We start from the raw sequence: 19,534 nt of genomic DNA, 5'->3' as shown, positions 1-19,534 counted from the left end.
CCAACTATTCATAATGACCGAATTAGAAGATGGTTTTTTCAAAATTTAGTAGCCGATCATTCACCATTCATAAATACCGTCGTCTGAAGTGGCACAAATGTGGATTGATCAACGTTGTAACACTTCACATCAAGATATTTAGAGAAAGTTAACAAGATGTATACCAAAGAATTAGAAGTAATATTGATGTCTATGTTAGTGAAAGAGAAACTAAAACTTGGGATTATAGTACGAAAAGAACAGATGGAACCGATCAATCAAAATATGGGATAATATCAAAACTCAATATTTAACCTAAGATAAGGAACAAGGACATTTATGTCTCTGAGACCGATTTCGAGCCTCGTCACCGCTTAAGGTTTTCGACCACTGATCATGAAAATCAGGCGTGCCTCAATCAGGATATTCATGCCTCCCAGCACAACTTTTTCTGGTGATATTTGAGGAATGTTTCAAAATCTACAATCCCAATACTACCAACTCATATATTTCTTCCACCTCGCAACCAAGTTTGTTAGTCATAAGACGGAACGAACAACTCATGGTTTTACTCTCTCTATGAACCTCATACGATTGTATATCTTAAGTAGTAACTCGAGTGGGATGCCCTCATTCTTTATCTTGAGTTTTCATACTTCTTACTTTTTATCGCTATATTTCTACTACTTTCTTCACAAAAATTTCTTACATGCTCTATAGTGGACGAGATTTTTAGGAACTTTTTCTTCTTTCCAAGAATTTCTCATCCGGTAACCTAACAAGGTTAATGAGTCGTGAAGAACAGGTAATTTTGTCAATGTGATTAGCATCTCTGTTCTATATGGTAACGACGAGTGTGATTGCCCGGCTACCAGAACCGAAACAATTGAAGCAAGTTTCGAACCTGTCACTCACTGGTTAAAAGTGTATTTGTTTGATCAGTGAGTCACTTCTCAACACTTAAACTATGGTAAACATTCAGAGGTTTATTTTTGATTTCTTCCCAGTTGAGACCTTTTCTAGAGATCATTCTTCTATATGGAGTTTTGTAAATTGAGAACGATTTATTCAACACTTTAAGATCTCTAATTAATTCATTTTATGCTATTGATTTTCATAAATTTGTTGAACTCAGAAAACTAGTGTAAGGCTTGGAAATTTAGTAATTCCCAACTATATGTTTATTTAATTCTTAAATTTTGTACTAAAACCACTAAAATTTCTTGTTGGTTGTAAATTAGTTGTAGTGTTTTCTGATCAAATATGACTTGATTCTTGTTACGTATCACCAATATTTCACTGGTTGAAGCAATTGCTTAATAAGCATTTCACTAATGTTTGCTTCATGTTGTACAGTATATCATACTTTGTCCCAGTTTTACATATTGTAAACTTTTCGGATAAGTGTTGAAATGAAATTCACCTGTATTATTGCGGATAAGCGAGAATTTTGGATACTGAGTTTTTAATTATTCATTTCTGTTTATTTCAATAGGCTACTTTACAGTTTTGTGTGATTAAACCGTTGACATCGATTGTAACTATTATTCTACAAGCAATTGGCGTATATAAACATGGAATTTTCAGGTAATTTAATCATTAATAACTGTAACGATTACATGATGTGGAAACAGTTTTCAGATGCACCGTATTAGTGGCTTAATCATTTTGTGGTTGTAGCAGTTATCGCCAGTGACTTAGTTGTCTTATGGTGATAGAATTGAAACTCTCAGTTTAATTTCATGCGTTGTAAATGTGCGTTATTGAGAGTCCCAAACTATTAATTAAATTTCAATAATTTTTCGACCATAATAAAGCCTAACTTCAAATTGGAGATGTAAACAGTAGTAAGGAATTTAGGTTAGGTATGTCATCTGGGGAAAGATTTAACGATATAAACGATCTGCAGTCACTGACTGGTTGAAAGTTGAATGCTACCACTGACTACGAATACTGAAACATTCTTTCTGAAACCACGTATACCATTCAAGCTGGCTTCCTTCATCGCTTACACACTAATGCAGATCGGACAGCAAATAGGTTTGGATTTGTCTTTAGAAAGTTTTAACATCGATGTCCGTAGTCTATTCGAGACCCGTATTCAAGACTAGTGAAGAAATACAAATTCGCTCTCCATCTGTCGCTTCAAAAAGCCTGCTTCATGCGCGTTTATCCGGGGGTTCTTTGGCATCTTCGTCCGGTCTCGCTGGCGTTGGTGTCGCACTAAGCGCTAGAGCTGAGGCAGCACTAATCGATTGGATCCCCATTAACAGTCGGTTATGTGCTGTTAGATTAGAAAGTTCCATCAAAATGAGAAGAAATCGGCGTGAGAAACGGTGTCTTTTCGTCATCTCCGCCTATGCCCCGACAGATTGAAACCCGAATGAGGTCAAAGATGAGTGTTACCACCAGTTAACTGTTCTTTTACAGAAAGTGCTTTCGACAGTTATTGTGGTGCTAGCCGAAGACTTGAATGCTCATGTCGGGCGTCTAGGCACAGAAGAGAGTCGTTTAGGTGGCCGATAGGGACTTGTTAGTCGCAGGTCGGATAACAGTAATCGTCTACTGCAACTGTGCGTAGACCACAACCTGTTTCTGGTTAGCACTAACTACCGACACAGTCATCATCGATGTGCTACTTGACGTACTCCCTCTTCATCTCAAACCTAGACTCAGATTGATCACATCGTTATCGGCTACCTCTGGCGTGATTGTTTACAAGACTTCCGCTCCTTTCGGAGTACCTATCTGCACTCTTATCATGCCTTTGTTTGTTCTAATCTCACCTTACTTTTCAGTGGCCGAAGGATTGACCGCCATCAACGGACCGATGTTAGTAAACTGGCTGCAACTTCTGTTGCAAGTAAGTATCGAGCGGAGCTGGCTTCTAGGCTAGCTACCATCCCACCGAAAAGTATAGATGAGCATTGGTTGAATCTTCTCGACGCCATGAAAATGGCGAGTAAAGCCGCTTGCAGCTTCGCGAAACGTCCCGCTTACAAGCACTGGGTTTCTTCTGGCTCCTTACAACTGATGGAAGCCCGTCGGTCTACTCCGGGTGACCGTGAGTTTGACCACAAACGAAGGCTGTTACGTAGTGAAATCGGGCAAAGCTTGCGTAAGGACCGAGAAGCCTGGTGTTCGGAGCGTGCTAATGAGATGGAAGCAGCAGCTGCATCTGGTAACTGCCGGAAGCTCTTCCAACTCATCCGAGCCACTGGCAGCAAGAAGTCTGGTGTGAGTGAAACAATCTACGAGGATGACGGGATGCCAATCACTAACACCTCTCGACGTCTTGGACGATGGGCGGAATTTTTCGAAGGGCAGTTCAACTGGCCTGCTGCTCCGGCAACATCAACCAGTTTGTCCTGCCCCCCATGGGCGGTGACGACTGATCCACCAAACGAGGCGGAAGTCCGCAAGGAACTCCAACTCTTGAAACGTTACAAATCACCGGGCCCAGATGACTTACCTCCAGCTCTTTTTAAAGATGGTAGTGACTTTCTGGCTAAGAAACTGACGGTGTTTTTTGCAAAGGTTTGGGAGCTAGAAAGTGTTCCAACATCATGGAATGAGTCGATAGTCGTCCCTATCTTTAAAAAGGGTTCACGTTGTTCCTGTAACAACTATCGGGGGATAAGTCTACTTCCAATTGCGTCCAAACTATTGGCTTCTATCATTCTTCGTAGGTTGTTTAAAACCCGAGAACGATAGACTCGCGAGGAGCAGGCTGGTTTTCGTTCTGGTCGAGGATGCATTGATCACTTCTTCACCCTCCACCAAATGTTAGAACACCGTCATACTTATCGCAGGCCAACAATCGTAGTGTTTCTTGATATCAGGGCTGCCTTCGATTCGTTGGACAGGACTGAGATTGATGCATGTATAATGAAAGCCAGAGCGGCTTATGCCAATCTGGACCATCTTTGGCGCCTTCGTGATGTTAGTCTGGCTGTAAAAGGTCGGATCTATAACGCGTCGGTGAGAGCAGTTTTGCTCTATGCTTGTGAAACCTGGCTTCTCCAAGTTGAGAATGTTACATGACTATCTGTGTTTGATCATCGTTGTCTCCGAACGATTGCTGACATCCGGTGGCAACGCCATGTTAGCAATGCAGAGGTTTGGCATCGTGTGTTCATGCACAGTGACGATAATTCAATAAGTCACTATTTGGAACGTCGATTTCGGTGGCTTGGACATGTCCTACGAATCGTTCCTCAGAGAATTCCACGTTGTGCAGTATTTGCCGACACTGGGACTGGTTGGAGAAAGCAGATAGGTGGTCAGTGTATGACGTGTCGTGGTATGATAGAAAGCTGTACAGTACTGGCTTTTTTTGGTCCTTCACGGCTCCTTGGTTGGGATCATAGAGATGGTGTAACAGTGGTTTAGGTCGTTATCAGACATAGCTCAGAATGGAAGCCAGTGGCGATCCTGCTGTATGTTTCTTTTACTTTCTTCATAAAGAATGAACATAACTTATTCAGGTGAGAGAATTACTTCTGGTTATATTTTTGCTAACTGAACTGTTTCTCCCATTATTATTATTATTATTATTTCTCTCTCATACACTGACTTCTATTCGTTGTTCTTATTCTTTTATCATACTCACTTGGTATTATCTGTCTCTTCACAGCCTCATTGTTATGTGTAGCGCATATTTATTTGGTGCCCCCTTGTACCAATGTTAAAGTGTTCAAATAAATCTGGGAATCTGGACTATAAAATAATATTTATTTCTTATTGCATACTGATAACCAGTAGGGACCTGATCTCGATGTCAAGTTTGTGGCATTTCACAGTTTACGTGGTGCTTTTTAGGTCTTTTCTCCGAGTTTTTCGATCAAACAGGTAGTTCTCGTTTTAGTTTGGGAACTTTTAATTTGGTAACTCATATTATAAAGCGCATCACAGTCTTGAACTATGGTAAGGCACCTGTTATAATTTCTCTTATTATAACTCAGCTATTTCTATTGCTTAGTATTCTTCGACACCAATTCACTCGACAAGTCCCCAAGTCAGAACACGGTTGAACAGGAAAGAAATTATACTCCGAATAACAAGGGTAGATGGAAGTAAGAAAGCACAATAAGCGATACTTTAGTATATTTATAGTTTATACATGATAAGATTCTAGAGTCTTCTCCAAGTATCGACTGGCGCTGACTAGATAGGAGTTAGCCAATCAGTGTGTGCCTACGCAACCATGCACGGAACACACTTTAATCCAATCTATGTCCTGCTAACAGCACCATCATTTCGAGACTGCGATTTGTAAATTAGTTTCATTTGTTCCCTTTTTATTGCTATCTATATATCCTATCCTATCTATTCTTTCATGATTATTATCTTGCTAAACATGGTTCCCATGCGTCAGTTTAATTGGTTTGCCTAAACAACTAGTAACTATCACTTTATACTAATCCCTTATCTGCCTTATTTATTTTATCATCCACTATTATAACTTTCAAGGATAAGAAACTTCCGTCTCCTACCATCTCTACAAGTACATTTTTCTGAACCAATTTTAACGACATTTTGAGCCGGTTTTAAAATAACGTTTACACGTTGTTCGCTTCATCTGTTGTGAATTTCGTGTTGTATTGGGTGACCATTAGGATTCCATTTGCTTCTGAAAGTGTCCTGATTGTTGATTTCTGGATTGTTTACGCGATAAAGTTTCACTTACTCTAAAAGTATTTAAGATAAAAGAAAGCGGAGGTGTTTTCGGTCGTAATAAAATCATACCATGGACCAATAAAATATAAGATGTCGTTTAGTTTTTTCCGAATGAATTTGATGTCAATAGAAGTGCTTCGATATATATATATATATACTGCATAAGTTTATGTGTGAAAATTCATTTAAATCATTCATAATAACACTATACTTTAACTGTCTATCTCATTGTTTCAAATGTCGAAATAATTATTACAATTAGCTATTATAATTATCACATCATACGACAACGATTCAAGTTTTTAAAAATAATATTTGTCAATTTCTTCTTTAGCGCTACAAATGGCTACTTATATGTGACAGTAGTATATAATGGATCTGCATTTGTGGCACTTTATGCTTTAGTTTTATTTTACTTGGCTACTCGGAGCATCCTACAACCATTCGATCCTGCAATCAAATTTGCTGTGGTTAAATCCGTTGTATTCTTGTGCTTTTGGCAAGGTTTGTTGAATTATTTTTTCCCTCTCCATAATATTGCTTCTCCCCTTTTGTCAGTGCTGAATTTATCATTGTATAGTGTAAGTGGTTTTACAGTTCTCTTATATTGTTTTATGTATAGATTTGTTTACATCATCGAATAATCAATTGTTGGATGATTCTTCGTATTTCTAATCTGATTTTGATTTAGCTTGTTTTTAAGATACTCTGTGATTGAAAATTAAAACAACTGTAACATGGCACACTAGGCCGCCTTGACTGAGCTTCGTCAGGGAAATTATCAAGAATCGAAATTATTGAAAACATGAATGGATTCACGAAACAAGTCTGTGCTAAAGCAGTTGTTCAGTTATTTTTATGGTATTCAACCTGAATTATGTTAAAGTACGGATGTGAATCTGTCATTGTTGTAAAATATAGTTCAATGGTCAAGCTTCAAAGAGCTCACAGATTTGTGCCGTACAACATAGTTTCAGTTTAATAACCATATATAAGCTAGCAAAATACAGCTCAGTGAGATTACCCATGTCATGACATATGCAGAAATAATAATGCAAGGCTTCAGAGCTACAGTTCAACCAAAATTCAAACTGAAGATATCGATACCTAATAATAGCAAAAATGATCATGATAATACATTATTATTATCCTCAAAACATAAGATCTCGAAAGTGAAAATAAAATGATCGACAACATTGAATATATGAAATTTTATAAGCGAAGAAAAACACGTGTGAACGAACAGCATAGTATAGTAGTATTTTCAATAATTAATTTAACGTTGAAACATGTCAAAACTTAAAAAAATAAACGTATTACATATGCTATCAAAAATTGCAAAATAAGATTTGTGTGCATATTTATGTGAATAGTCAATTCATTTTGAAAAAGTAGACATTAAATATGTAAGTGGATGAAGATAAGCTTATTCATATATTCAGTTTGATTTTTGGTTGGACTGTAGCTTCAAAGCCTTGCATTATTATTTCTGCATATGTCATGACATGGGTAATCTCACTGAGCTGTATTTTGCTAGCTTATATATGGTTATTAAACTGAAACTATGTTGTACGACACAAATCTGTGAGCTCTTTGAAACGTGGCTGTTATGAATTTAAAATGCCGTCGCCAATTTGTTATGATTTTATGCCCAGCTTTTTATCACATGAATTATTCATCAATCGAAATACGACTTATCCAATCTTAGCACTGTGCCAAATCAATGACGTTCAACCGGTATGAACAGTCTAGCGCCCTTATCGGTCCCTTATCCGCCTAGCTTTTCCAATTGAGTCCAAAAACTCCAATTGCAGCTTCAACCACGTGAATCATTTATTTCAAGCATACTTGGTTTATATACCAGACAGACAGACCGCGTCACACCATAAAATAGGAAATAATATTTGTACAAGATCAAGCCAAATGTGGCTGTGAACGTGGGAAACAGTAATCAATAAACTGAGTATAATTTAGGAACAGTAAGTCGTATAATTATAATCTATAGGTCGAAATGAAGCATATAATAAGATGAATATATATGTAGAATAATAGTCCATTAATAGGTCCCGGAAGTTACCTGTACTTATGTCTTCACTAGTATATAACAGTTGCCATTGGTTTTTTTGCGTGTCCGAGAGTTGTTCGTTGCTTTCGAGAAGATAATTTGGACGAAATTTGTTTTGATTAGGATGCTTCAATATTATATAGAGTTCCTTAGGCAAGTTGTAATTTGGAGTCTCTGGTGTTGACACTATTAATCGCCAAGGTGTGTTTGGTTTGCAGGACTATGGCCTAACATAGATTCGATGAAGAATGGATCCCTTGAATTTCATTCACTACTGATCTTTTGATTTATCTTTCCTTAATGAGTTTGGTATCCATTGACCAAAACTTTCCATTATTTTCTGGTAAACAACTTCGCCTGTAGCTATTCTAAAGTTATTGCCGGTCCTAAGCCCAGGTAAAGGAGAAGAGTTGGGCATAGGGTCTCCAACATTGTATGTTAAGTAACTTAATAATATGGCTTAACAAGAATTAACCGTAATTGAAGTCGGTTGTAAGATAGTTGCTATAATCCCCATCCCGTAGAAAAATATCGTGCTGAAGAACCGCCAACCAGATTAAACAAATTAAATCATTTTAACTCTTCCCTGATAGAATTATGACACCTTATGATGAAAGCCGAGATTCTTCTAAAGTCACAAGGCCGATGCCCTTTCTAACAACCAGAGCAACATTTTTTATAGGTACATGGAACGTCCGGACAATGTAGGACACCGAGGGGACCAGTCAAATAGCTACGGAAATGAGGTGATACAACTTGACAATGCTGAGAATCAGCGGAACCCTTTGGATCCAAGCCAACAGCAAGATACAGCAAAGGCTAGATACAAGAGAGATGCTGCTGTACTCCGGTCACGAAGGGGAAAATTCTCCACACACTCAGGGAGTTGCTCTAACTCTGTCCAAAGATGCACGAAATGCACTTATAGGATGGTAATCTCATGGATTCAGAATCATTAAAGCATCATTCAAAACAAAGAAGGAGGGAATCACAATAAATGTTATCCAATGTTATGCACCCACCAATGATAGCAACGACGACAACAAGGGTCAGTTTTATGAGAGGCTGCAATCGATCATAGCGAATTGTCTAAGAAAGGATTGCATCATCCTGTTGGGAGACCTAAACGCCGAAGTCGGCTCCCAAATGCCCTGGTACGACCGAGAGTAAGAGGAGTCCACTCTCCCTCTCGAAATGCTCTCACATGACCATGCGTATATAGCCTCTGCCAGGGAAGTCCTACTCACTGCCTTCTCGTGGCATTACTGTTGTTTACGAAATTGAGAAGGCGAAATGCGAAAGTCCAGCGCTTAACCAGGCTGGTGGACACGGAGGGTCCACCTACGGGAGTTGAAGAACCCTGATTCCAAACTAATGGTGCACATGGGCTCCAGGGTCCTGAGGAAATAAATTGCGTATAAACCAATTGTTGGTCATTGGCTATTATGGGATTGCATCTCCTGATGTTGCTCCACTGCCTTTTGGATTAGACCTTTAGGTCAAAGTTTCCTGGTGTGGCCCCCTAAGAAAATCACCTGCTTCGATTTGGGCACTTGGGCAGTATCACAGCCCTCTCACAAAGCAAATGAGATTGGTGTGGCGCATAAGTATCTGGTGCCCCTTTTTACCACTGTTTATGCGTTTAAATAAATAAATAAATGAAGTCGGAATGGACAACACGGCGTATGAACTCATCATGGGACGACATGGACTGGGAGAGAGAAACGAAAATGGGGAGAGATTTGCAAATAGATGTGCACTGAATAAATTGGTTATAGGCGGTACAATATTCCCACACAAACACATACACAAAGTTACATGGGCCTCACCGGACCACACCATGGAGAACCAGATAGATCATATGTTATATCTAGAGCTTTGATTCTTGTTATGCCGCGTACTACTAGACTACCTGAACGATCGAACCCGCAACGTTGCCAGAGGGAAGACAAAAGACTAGTAAGTAGGAATGTATTTCCCAACACAGTGTCACTTATGGTACAAAACTGTTAGGTACTTATATTTTTTAGTAAAAACGAAATCATTATAGTTATCCAGTCCGCACACAGGGGGTTATTAGCATTGTCCAATGACGAAGAACAAGAAGACAACAATTAATAACAGTTGAACAAGAACGGATAAATTCAAGGCACAGACCGATTACACCGAAGCAAACAAGCAATTGAAGAAGAGCATTAGAGCTGATAGTTGTTTCGAATCCCATATGTTCTTCAAGTGTATGAGTGTCGTCCTTACTTTGTCAATCCTCACCATTACGTCTGCATCAGATCCTCCGTGTTCATCGATGTTGCTGTTCAGGCACGTGAGAATCGCCACCTCTTCCAGAGTTTCTCCATCAAGTGTGATTGATTTGGTGTTCTCCGTGTTGTATTTGAGGATATTGCTTCCTCCTCCCTTGTGTATGTTGAGACTTACTGATGCAGAGGTTGCTGTTACACTGGTTGTCTTGACCTGCATTTGTTGGTTTGTATGGGATAGAAGAGCCAGGTGATCTGTGAAGTCCGAATCGTCTAGTTGCATGCAAGCTGTCCATTGTATTCCGTGCTTCCCCTCAGATGTCGACCTCTTCATAATCCAGTCAACCACTAGAAGAAAGAGAAAGGGTGTCGAGTTGGCAGCCTTGTCTGGAACCGGTTCTCATATGAAATGCGTCTGTCAGCTGTCCTCCGTGCACGATTTGTTGTGTAGTTGTTAAGTTCGCTACTTGATTAACGCAGAATAGAGTTTGCGCCTGTGACATTCGAACGTTGGAACTTCACAGTTGCAAATCAGAAGACAGAAGAAAAAATGGAGAAGTGTTTAATTGTTAAGAGTCGAAATGTACAGAAAATCACGAGTATTTGTAGATATTAGCATTTGTTAAATCAACATTATGATTCGGCCAATCCGCAAAGAGACATTATGCTGCTTTTCAATAGTAGCATGATACGTTGATATTCTAGAGCTCCATCATGTTCGGGTTGGATGGAAAGTCTTCGGCTCCTTTAGGGCCTTTAGAGGCTCCGCTGTAGTTCTCAGAGGCCGACTCAACACCTCCCGGGAATAAGATTTTTTCCTAGGATCCACTTGTAGCTTGACAACTGTTTTGCTGTGGCGTTTCGTTATTTTTTCAGTCTTCCCTGTCCAGGACTTCTTTTTAGTGTTCTTGGGCGTATACAACGTTGATGTGTCTGAGATTAAATCTAACAGAAGATGCAGCTGATTGTTTTGCGTGCGCATCGTTTTTTATCTTTATGGATTTCATTTGTATGACGAATACATGTTCTGAAGGTTCATCGGACTCTGTACAAAACTTTTCCCAATCTTTTTACGACTTTTCTTGGTTCCCATCGGTTCTTTCCGTGGTATGATTTAATGAACACTTTGTCGCCAACATTACAGCTTTGGATAATGATATTGTGACTGTACCCATCCCTCACCTTGGGTAGCAGCATGGTGCTCACCTTGAATCCCACTGCAAGTACTCATCCATCTCTGCTTAAAATAAAACGGTATAATTTGAATAATGCACATACAACCTTTCTTAGTCGAACGTTTTTGTTCGCATATGTTTGTATTTTTATTACTAATGTTGGTTTAACAGGACTATTAGTCTTCCGAATACATGATTAATTTACGTAGCTCTTAACCCACTTGATTGAATTCACATAAATTTATACGCGATATGGTCTTCCACTAAACACAGTTGAATTTGTAATTCCACTATTATTTCTATTACCCTCTCTGACCCATATTAATTCTGATCATGAGTCTCATAATTTCACTGAACTTATGAACTTATTGAAGTTAACACTACATATTAGTCATCTCAACATAAACAATTTTATTTTATCGTTGAATTCATGAGTCAATTAAAGTTAGACCACTATGGAAAACCTGGAAGCACTGGACTGCCGTTTCGTCCTATTGTGAGACTCCTCAGCAGTGTGCATCCACGATCCCACCTCGAGAGATTCGAACCCAGGACCTATCTGACCTATCAGACTGATAATAATTATATTCTCACTAGTGACTGGCTTCAAGAGGTATTTCCTGGAGTTCTATTAAGAAGCAGTGACCAGTGGAGTTCAACCAAGTCTGTTGTGAGATAGTAACCCACTGAAGACAATGGTGTATGTGTCGCTCAATTTCGTGAATCGGTTGAGGTTAGACACTAACGTCGTTGGATGCCGGCTCAGTGGTCTAAAGGTTAAGCGTTCGCGCGCGAGACTGATAGGTCCTGGGTTGGAATCTCGCGAGGCGGGATCGTAGATGCGCACTGCTGAGGAGTCCCACAATAGGACGAAACGGTAGTCCAGTGCTTCCAAGTTTTCCATAGTGGTCTGACTTTAATTGACTCATGAATTCAACTATAAAAAATTACTAAAATCTCAAGAAAACTCTTTCCGATAATTTTATTTTATTTTACAAACTTAGATTCCCATGTTATAATTTTAAGCGACGTATTTTGTTCTTAGCTTGAATACTTTATGGATTATAACTTGGATATCTAGCTGTAGATGCTGAATAGAATCTTTCGAAAAGAATATTATTTGGTACTGTATTAGCGTTTCGATAACGATATTTATCTATCACCTTGTAATTCATGTTAATTCTTCAGTGGGTCTCAATGTTTGGTAAGAAACATTCTTGAAAGTAGCCAATGCTCCATCAACCAGAAATTAAATATTCGAATAGTTTCCAAATCCGTGCAACTATATTTTACCCCATGTATAGTTTATCCTCAGAATAAAAGGTTTTGTGTTTTTTGTCTCGGGAACGCTTTTATTTAATATACTGATTCATAATGATTCTTTACCTTCATATTATCGTAAGTGCCTGTTTATCTATTTTTTTTCAAAAATCACTTATCCGAATGACTGTTTGTTTATCATTATTCACTTTGATCAAAGGTATTATATTAGCTATTCTAGAAAAGACTGAAGTTCTTCCTGCTTTGCCGAATACAAACGCCGGTACAGTTGCAGCAGGCATACAAAATTTCCTGATATGCTTAGAAATGTTAATCGCCTCCGTTGCTTTACGCTTCGCTTTTCCCTCACAACTATATATTGATGGAGTTGGAGCTGGCCCAGCAAATAGTGGCTATGATAGTCTTGGTGGAGTTGGTGGTGAAGTTTCTCTTGAATCCAAGAAGCGTAGGTTAATTGTGTAGTAAAGTTTCTAGGTTATTATATAATTGTAGTTCGAGTGATTGTTCTTTAAAATGATCAAGCTATTAAAACTAATAATGTATAAAAAAACCCATGACTTGCGAAGTTAACCTAATCGAGAATGAGGCAGTTGCCAACAGATAGTGTGTTTAAATATATCACAGTTCGTTGAATTTTAAAATATGGACTGTTGAGTGTCGACTCAATGATTTAATGGTATTGTTCTCTGAGCATGAACTGAAGGCCATGGGCTCGATCTCGGGCGTGACTGCCATTGCTTCCTGCTGCCGAGTCTCAGACTAGAACGAAACAGTCATTTACTAATATTTTCTAATATTAGTCGGTAGTTGGTTATCTGAAATTTAAATGTCACGCTGGTTTACGTGACCACAACATACAATGTATTTATGGTTCGACTAAAGAACATTTAGAGCTCAACATTGTTGGTGTGCTTCAAAATAAAGAGTACCCGGTATATTGTTCCGTACTTTTCTTTCCTATATTCTATGCTATTAAGTCTCCTACTCCGACCTAGTATTCTATTGCCTAGTATTCTCGGACACTTGGCTGGTTCTCAAATTAAAACATGACTTGGACAGAACGTAAAATCAGAATGACCAATTTCCGAAATGCCAGTGTATGTATAGACTTTACGTAGGAATATTCGAGAGTATTCTCAGATTAATTGGTTGGGAATGTCCCGACCAACGCACTCTAACGTGATTGTCTAAAACTGGAGTTGATCAAGTATCTATCCTTTTGAACTTTATTTCCCAAGCTGGAATCGTTACAGAACAAAAGTTTTATTTATAAATTTGTCTGTCATCAGTAACCATTATCATCGGTATCCTTAATAATTTCTGGTTCAATTCTTACCATTTCAGGTGGATTTCTACCGTCTTCTGATTCTCTGCGTAGTCTGCGCGATACATTTAATCCTAAGGATATGTTCAGTGATGCGATTCATAATTTTCATCCGAATTATCAAAAATACACTCAACAAGTAAGTTCTTCCACGGTTAGAATTTAATAACATAATAAATAAATAATAATAAAATAATCGCATATTGAATTGTATATTGATAATGTAGTGTGATTCACGCTTTCAGGTTTAAGTAGGATCCTTTAGACACACACTTGTATCTAGGCAGGTATTGATGTTTGTAGTAAAACTCTGCTTGCTTCGTATCAGTATTCGTCTCTTTGCAAGATGACATTTTTGTAAAAATCAAAGAGAAAGAGGATGTAGCCAATTTATTAAATATTCCGAGTAAAATCAACCATGTGCGAAAAAAACAACTCATTTATTTCAAATTGGTAAATTGAAAAGAAGTGGATTTTTATCATATTACTTAGGTGGAGTTCGTCACTTCGAAATCATCGGTAACGAGAAACTAAAACACGTTCGGTGATAAAAAAGAGGTTTGATTTGTTTCTTTTGTTCTCTGTGATGCACATCTGAGGACTATGTTAACTGATTTCCTCTGTTTATCAGTTGTCCTATGATTATAATGATGTCAACGCTTTTTCCTTTTAAACTGATAATTCTGGAATCGTTCTCGTAACGGTGAATAAATGAGCATCTTTTAGTCCTTTTAAAATCCGCGTTGATCTGGGCACCGCTTACAACTGCGATAACGTTATAATAGAGGATTTTGGTTACTTTCGATTAGTAGAATAATCTTTCTAAAAATTATACTGTGTTATTGGTTTAGTACAAAAACAAGGTCATAAAAGTCGGTATTCTGACTGCCGACTTTGTCACGTGATAATTGATAGGGGCAGAAGTCAAACAATTTGAGACGGATTTTTGGGGTTAAAAAGGAAAGAAAATAATGGTAGCAATGAAAAGAAAAACGATTGACACTCTATTCCGAACAATTGCAGTCACTATTACAGCAGCAGATGTTAGCTCCTCAACAGAAACTTCTGGAAGCAGTTGTAGAGAGACTTTCTATTCAACCAGTTATCCCAGAAACATTAGGGTTTAGAGTAATATCTCAGTTCAACCCCAAAATTTGTTTTTGATGCAGATAGTGGTCATGCTTTTGAAGCATGGTTCTACGGAATAGAAGATATTTTGCGAGTAATATTTTCTGTTATGGACGACTCAAAGAAAGTCCGGTTGCTGTTACAGAAGCTTGGTCCCAATGAGCATCAAATATATAGAAATCATATCCTGCCTAAACATCCACGAGAAGTCAGTTTCCATGAAACTTTCGACATTTTTAATAAACGTTTTTCTGAAGAAATATCATTATTTCGTAGCTGGTTTGATTGTTTATAGTTGTCAAAATAAGCTGACTAGGACTACAATACTTACTCCGGTAGAGTAACATTATAAGCAGAACGATTCAAACTAAATATATTATCCGGTGATCTCTTTAAATGCTTATCATTCATCTTAAATATAAACTCTACCATCGATACTGACTTTCGTATGCGGTTGTTATCCTATATGGAACATGACGCTGCAAACTGTTACTACAGGGTGCTAGCGATTAGTAAACCTAAAACAGGACACAGCTATGCTGGTAATCAAAAGTACAGTGCCATTTAAGCATTCTGTTCATGATATTAAGACATGTCGAAGACAAAATAGTACCAAGAGTAGTAACTATCTGATAAATCTAATTGAACACTTGATTCGGTTTCCTAGGCTCTTCTAGTAACCCCCAGGCTAATTCTACACGGCTAATTGAACACGAGAGAAAAGGTGCGAAATGTAGAAAGAATGCTATTGTAGTGAACAGAACACGACTGGTTGGGGACAATCGAATGTATTTAAGCAAAGATTACAGACTATCTCAATAAATTCTGATTACCAAACAATGAACAGTCAATTTGCAAATTAACAACCAATTGTTTCAATCTTCACTGTTTCTTCTCTTATTCCATTGCTCATGCATTTTCCAGACGTTTGCGTTTCATTTCAGTTCTTTCCTCATCGGTCTTCTGCCAAAATACATTCTATGTCTGACCCACACCATATACTACTTATATGGATATAAGTAGACCACACCACACTCGTCCCCCCTTTAAAGCATTCGTTCATGCGGTGGTTCTGCTCGCCATGCCACTATCTTCTTTCACTGCAGTCTGTGCCAAACTCTTCGTCAGAATGTCGAGTCTGCGGCGCGCTGACCTCCATAGCTCCGTCGACCTGCCGGGGCGCCAACATCCGCATCCACCCGGCACCTGGGACGTTCAACACCCGTACTCCGCCGGCCTGCTGAGCCATCTACATCCGATGTCCGCCCAGCAGCCGCACGTCCCACTGCTCCTCTCCGTCGACAGCACCCGCTACAGCCAACGCCACCCCGCCAGAACACTCCACTCGACGCCACCTCTCCTCACCAGACTGCCCCAACTAGCACCTCCACTCCAGACCCGCAGCGGCGTCCGCAGAACAGCACCCTTCCTCCTTCTGGTTGGCAGCGACACCAAATGTAGTGAACAAAACACTGGTTGGGGACAATCGAATGTATTTAAGCAAAGATTACAGACTATCTCAATAAATTCTGATTACCAAACAATGAACAGTCAATTTGCAAATTAACAACCAATTGTTTCAATCTTCACTGTTTCTTCTCTTATTCCATTGCTCATGCATTTTCCAGACGTTTGCGTTTCATTTCAGTTCTTTCCTCATCGGTCTTCTGCCAAAATACATTCTATGTCTGACCCACACCATATACTACTTATATGGATATAAGTAGACCACACCACACTATACTCCAAGGTTAGTTTTTGTATAGAAAATCGCGGGTATTTACAGGATTTCGGATGGCCTTGGGCTTCTGGGAAGTTCTGGAACCCTACTTAACATAGAAGGATAAGTAATCATCCAATCAGATATCTGACGCGTAACTTTTCATTTCTTAGGTGTTTCCGAGAAACTTCTATTCAACGCTGATTAGATAAAATGTTTTACAGCGTTTTCAGGGCCCCTTTAGGCTGTTCTCCGAGGAATTTTCTGGGTCTCCTACAATTTCACTCGAATATTTTTTACCTTAAACTAAATGTTGGTATTGTGGTAAGTGTTATTCCTCAAGAATTTGGCGGTTTGGAAATCATAGATACATCACTATATGTTATAAAGAAAGAGTCGGCTGAATCAGAAAAAGTCTGAGATCCAAGCTGACGTAGCGTTTCCACCAATATCAAAATAAGTATATAAACAGCATTTATGCTATAATGGCATTAAGTATAGCGGATAAAAGACGGTATTTGGAATTATTGGTTAACAGTGTTCATATTCGATTATAATTGGATATAGCATAAGACATCACGTTAATATTTAAAAGGACATGGAATTTGATTGACTGTCCACAAGTTTTGCCAACTGAGCACACAGCTCGGAATGCATCCGGAGATATATTAGGGCTTGTTAGAATAATAAAGTGCTCTGCTGAATTCCGAGATAACTACTTCACAGGAAATTGTTATTTAACGAGCAGCCATGATTTGGACCCTATTGTCATAGATTGGATAGACAAACTAAATCTATGGGATGTACCATTGAGCGAAATCTGTACGCTGAATTCCTCGAATGGTCCTAGAGATCTGCCCATTGTTTACGTAGCTAAGGGAACCATAACGATGGAAGACACTATAGCAACCATCCTACAATCAATTTCGATTATAGTGAATTTTGGTTAAGCCCTTTTTATTAACTTACTTAACAGACATCGTCATTTGGATAATAACAATTTGCATATTATTTGCACTGTTATACCACTAGAGCACATGACACTCTAACCAAAATGTTGACTGCTTAAATATCATTCGATGACTCATACTCCTCACCATATATGTATGCACGCAAATACTATTATCAGACTTTTTGTTTTGCTGTGCCCTTATTAAATTTGCCTATAAATTGTCTATGTAATTGTTTGCTACTCGTTCGCCTGTTCACTTGCCCGCTAGTTGATATTCGCTCAGGTGCTGTTAGCTTTCTGGCATGAGTTATTTGACAATAAACTGTAGTTGCTACTTTCCTTTGCCTTCTGATTTTACGCGCCGTTAAGATTAGAATTATAACGGTTATCGAAGTGAACGAAGCACGGCACTACAGAATTGGATGCCTCGCCGAACGAACACGGACCAGAATTGACAACCTCTACGTACGAACACGAAGCAGAACTAGTGATCGTAGTGTGCGAAGACGAAACAATTTTCGACGAAATAATCTAACCATTAATTCTCATCGTGAACTATTACTTTAACCTATTACTGTTCGGTGTAAAGCAGCACCAGCAATTTTCCAGCAAATAGTGGACACAGTGATATTTATTCCGAAAGGTTTAACAGTTTATTTGGATGACATTATAGTTGTTGGTTCCAATTCTCCGGAACTAATGAGTTGGTTGGACGTTGTGCTTAATAAAATACGGCAAGCTGGTTTTTAGTTACAAAAAAGAATTCCTGTTCGAGTCTGTTAGATAGCTTGGATATATATTTGATAAAGATGGTCGTCGGCCAGATCCAGACGATATCAGTGCTATCAAAAAGATACCCAGACCGACAGATGTGACAACGCTGAGTTTAATTTGATGGGAGGTTTTGTCACCTGATAATTGACAAAGGCAGAAGTCATAAAATGACACACGGGAGTTATACTGCTACAGCATACGAAGCAAAGCTCGATGTTTTGATCTAATCAGTCAAGTGGATGATAAAATGAAAAGATTGAAGACAGTCAATCGATTTTAAATTTGTAAATATAATGCTATTTTATTTTATCAAGTTAACAGTCGCAAAAAAATTGTGTGGCGCTTATGCATATGGTGCCCCTTTGTACCAATATCTATGTGTTTAAATAAATAAATAAATAAATAATTGATTTTTAAAAAAGAATAATAAACGATGGTTTTTATTAATTGATAAACTGTTTTGTTCTTGATTCGTTTGTTTTCTTTTACAGCAATTCACTTTTTATCTGATTAATATTAATTTAACTATCTTCATTTACTTTTAAACAATATTGATAAAGTTATCCGATATATTTCACATATTACATACTGTTATTATTGTACTATTTTAGCGTAACCTGAAAGATGATTTCGATAATGAAACAATCGATTCCTATCAAGGTAATACTGATCTAAGTAATATTCAATCAACAGTACCAGCTCCACCAATACCACCACCACCAAGACCCTAATCCAATTAAATCATTTACTTAGACGAATTGCTTTGATTGTCAGGAAACCAGATAGTCTGTTTTGTTTTTGTTTCTCGCGGTTTCCTTTTTTATGTTCTCTTTAGTGTTAGATATTGTTACCATGTCCTTATTTATCATGTAAATCTACCTTCGTGTGTGTGTGTTGTTTATACTCATTTTTTTTACTGTGTTCATATCAAATGATTTTGTTGTTATTCCTATTTCATTCTCTATAGATTTGTTTCATCGTATTAACTTGTTACTTCATTTGTGATCACATGATAGATAATGACCCAAGCATTCATAGATTTTTTTCTTTTCATTTCTTTTTATAATTATGACTTTCGCAAATCACTCAATATACACCATATTGTTTGACAACTATTTTTCTTATTTATCTCCCTACCGTTGTTTATTTTATTTTCAATGGCTAAATCAGAGAAAATAAGTATATTCTGTTAATTATTA

At 38.1% G+C, this 19,534-nt stretch overlaps 1 protein-coding gene across 1 annotated transcript in view; it reads left to right on the top strand.

Moving 5' to 3' along the window:
- Positions 1–19,294, top strand: part of Smp_158190 (putative organic solute transporter) — a gene marked incomplete at its 5' end in the record, with an annotated part of 44,437 nt that extends 25,143 nt beyond the window's left edge. Inside the window, 5 exons of the mRNA XM_018798139.1 lie at positions 1,475–1,566; positions 5,993–6,162; positions 12,637–12,882; positions 13,782–13,900; positions 18,947–19,294. Coding sequence (XP_018653111.1) covers positions 1,475–1,566; positions 5,993–6,162; positions 12,637–12,882; positions 13,782–13,900; positions 18,947–19,066 — 747 coding nt within the window. The 3' untranslated portion in view covers positions 19,067–19,294. The remainder of the gene's footprint in view (positions 1–1,474; positions 1,567–5,992; positions 6,163–12,636; positions 12,883–13,781; positions 13,901–18,946) is intronic.
- Between the last annotated feature and the right edge of the window lie 240 nt (positions 19,295–19,534).

The sequence above is a fragment of the Schistosoma mansoni genome, chromosome 6 (assembly GCF_000237925.1).
Source record: "Schistosoma mansoni strain Puerto Rico chromosome 6, complete genome".
In the NCBI taxonomy this organism is placed as follows: domain Eukaryota; kingdom Metazoa; phylum Platyhelminthes; class Trematoda; order Strigeidida; family Schistosomatidae; genus Schistosoma; species Schistosoma mansoni.
Note: the sequence above shows the minus strand (reverse complement) of the source record. Positions and strands in the feature narration are given on the sequence as shown.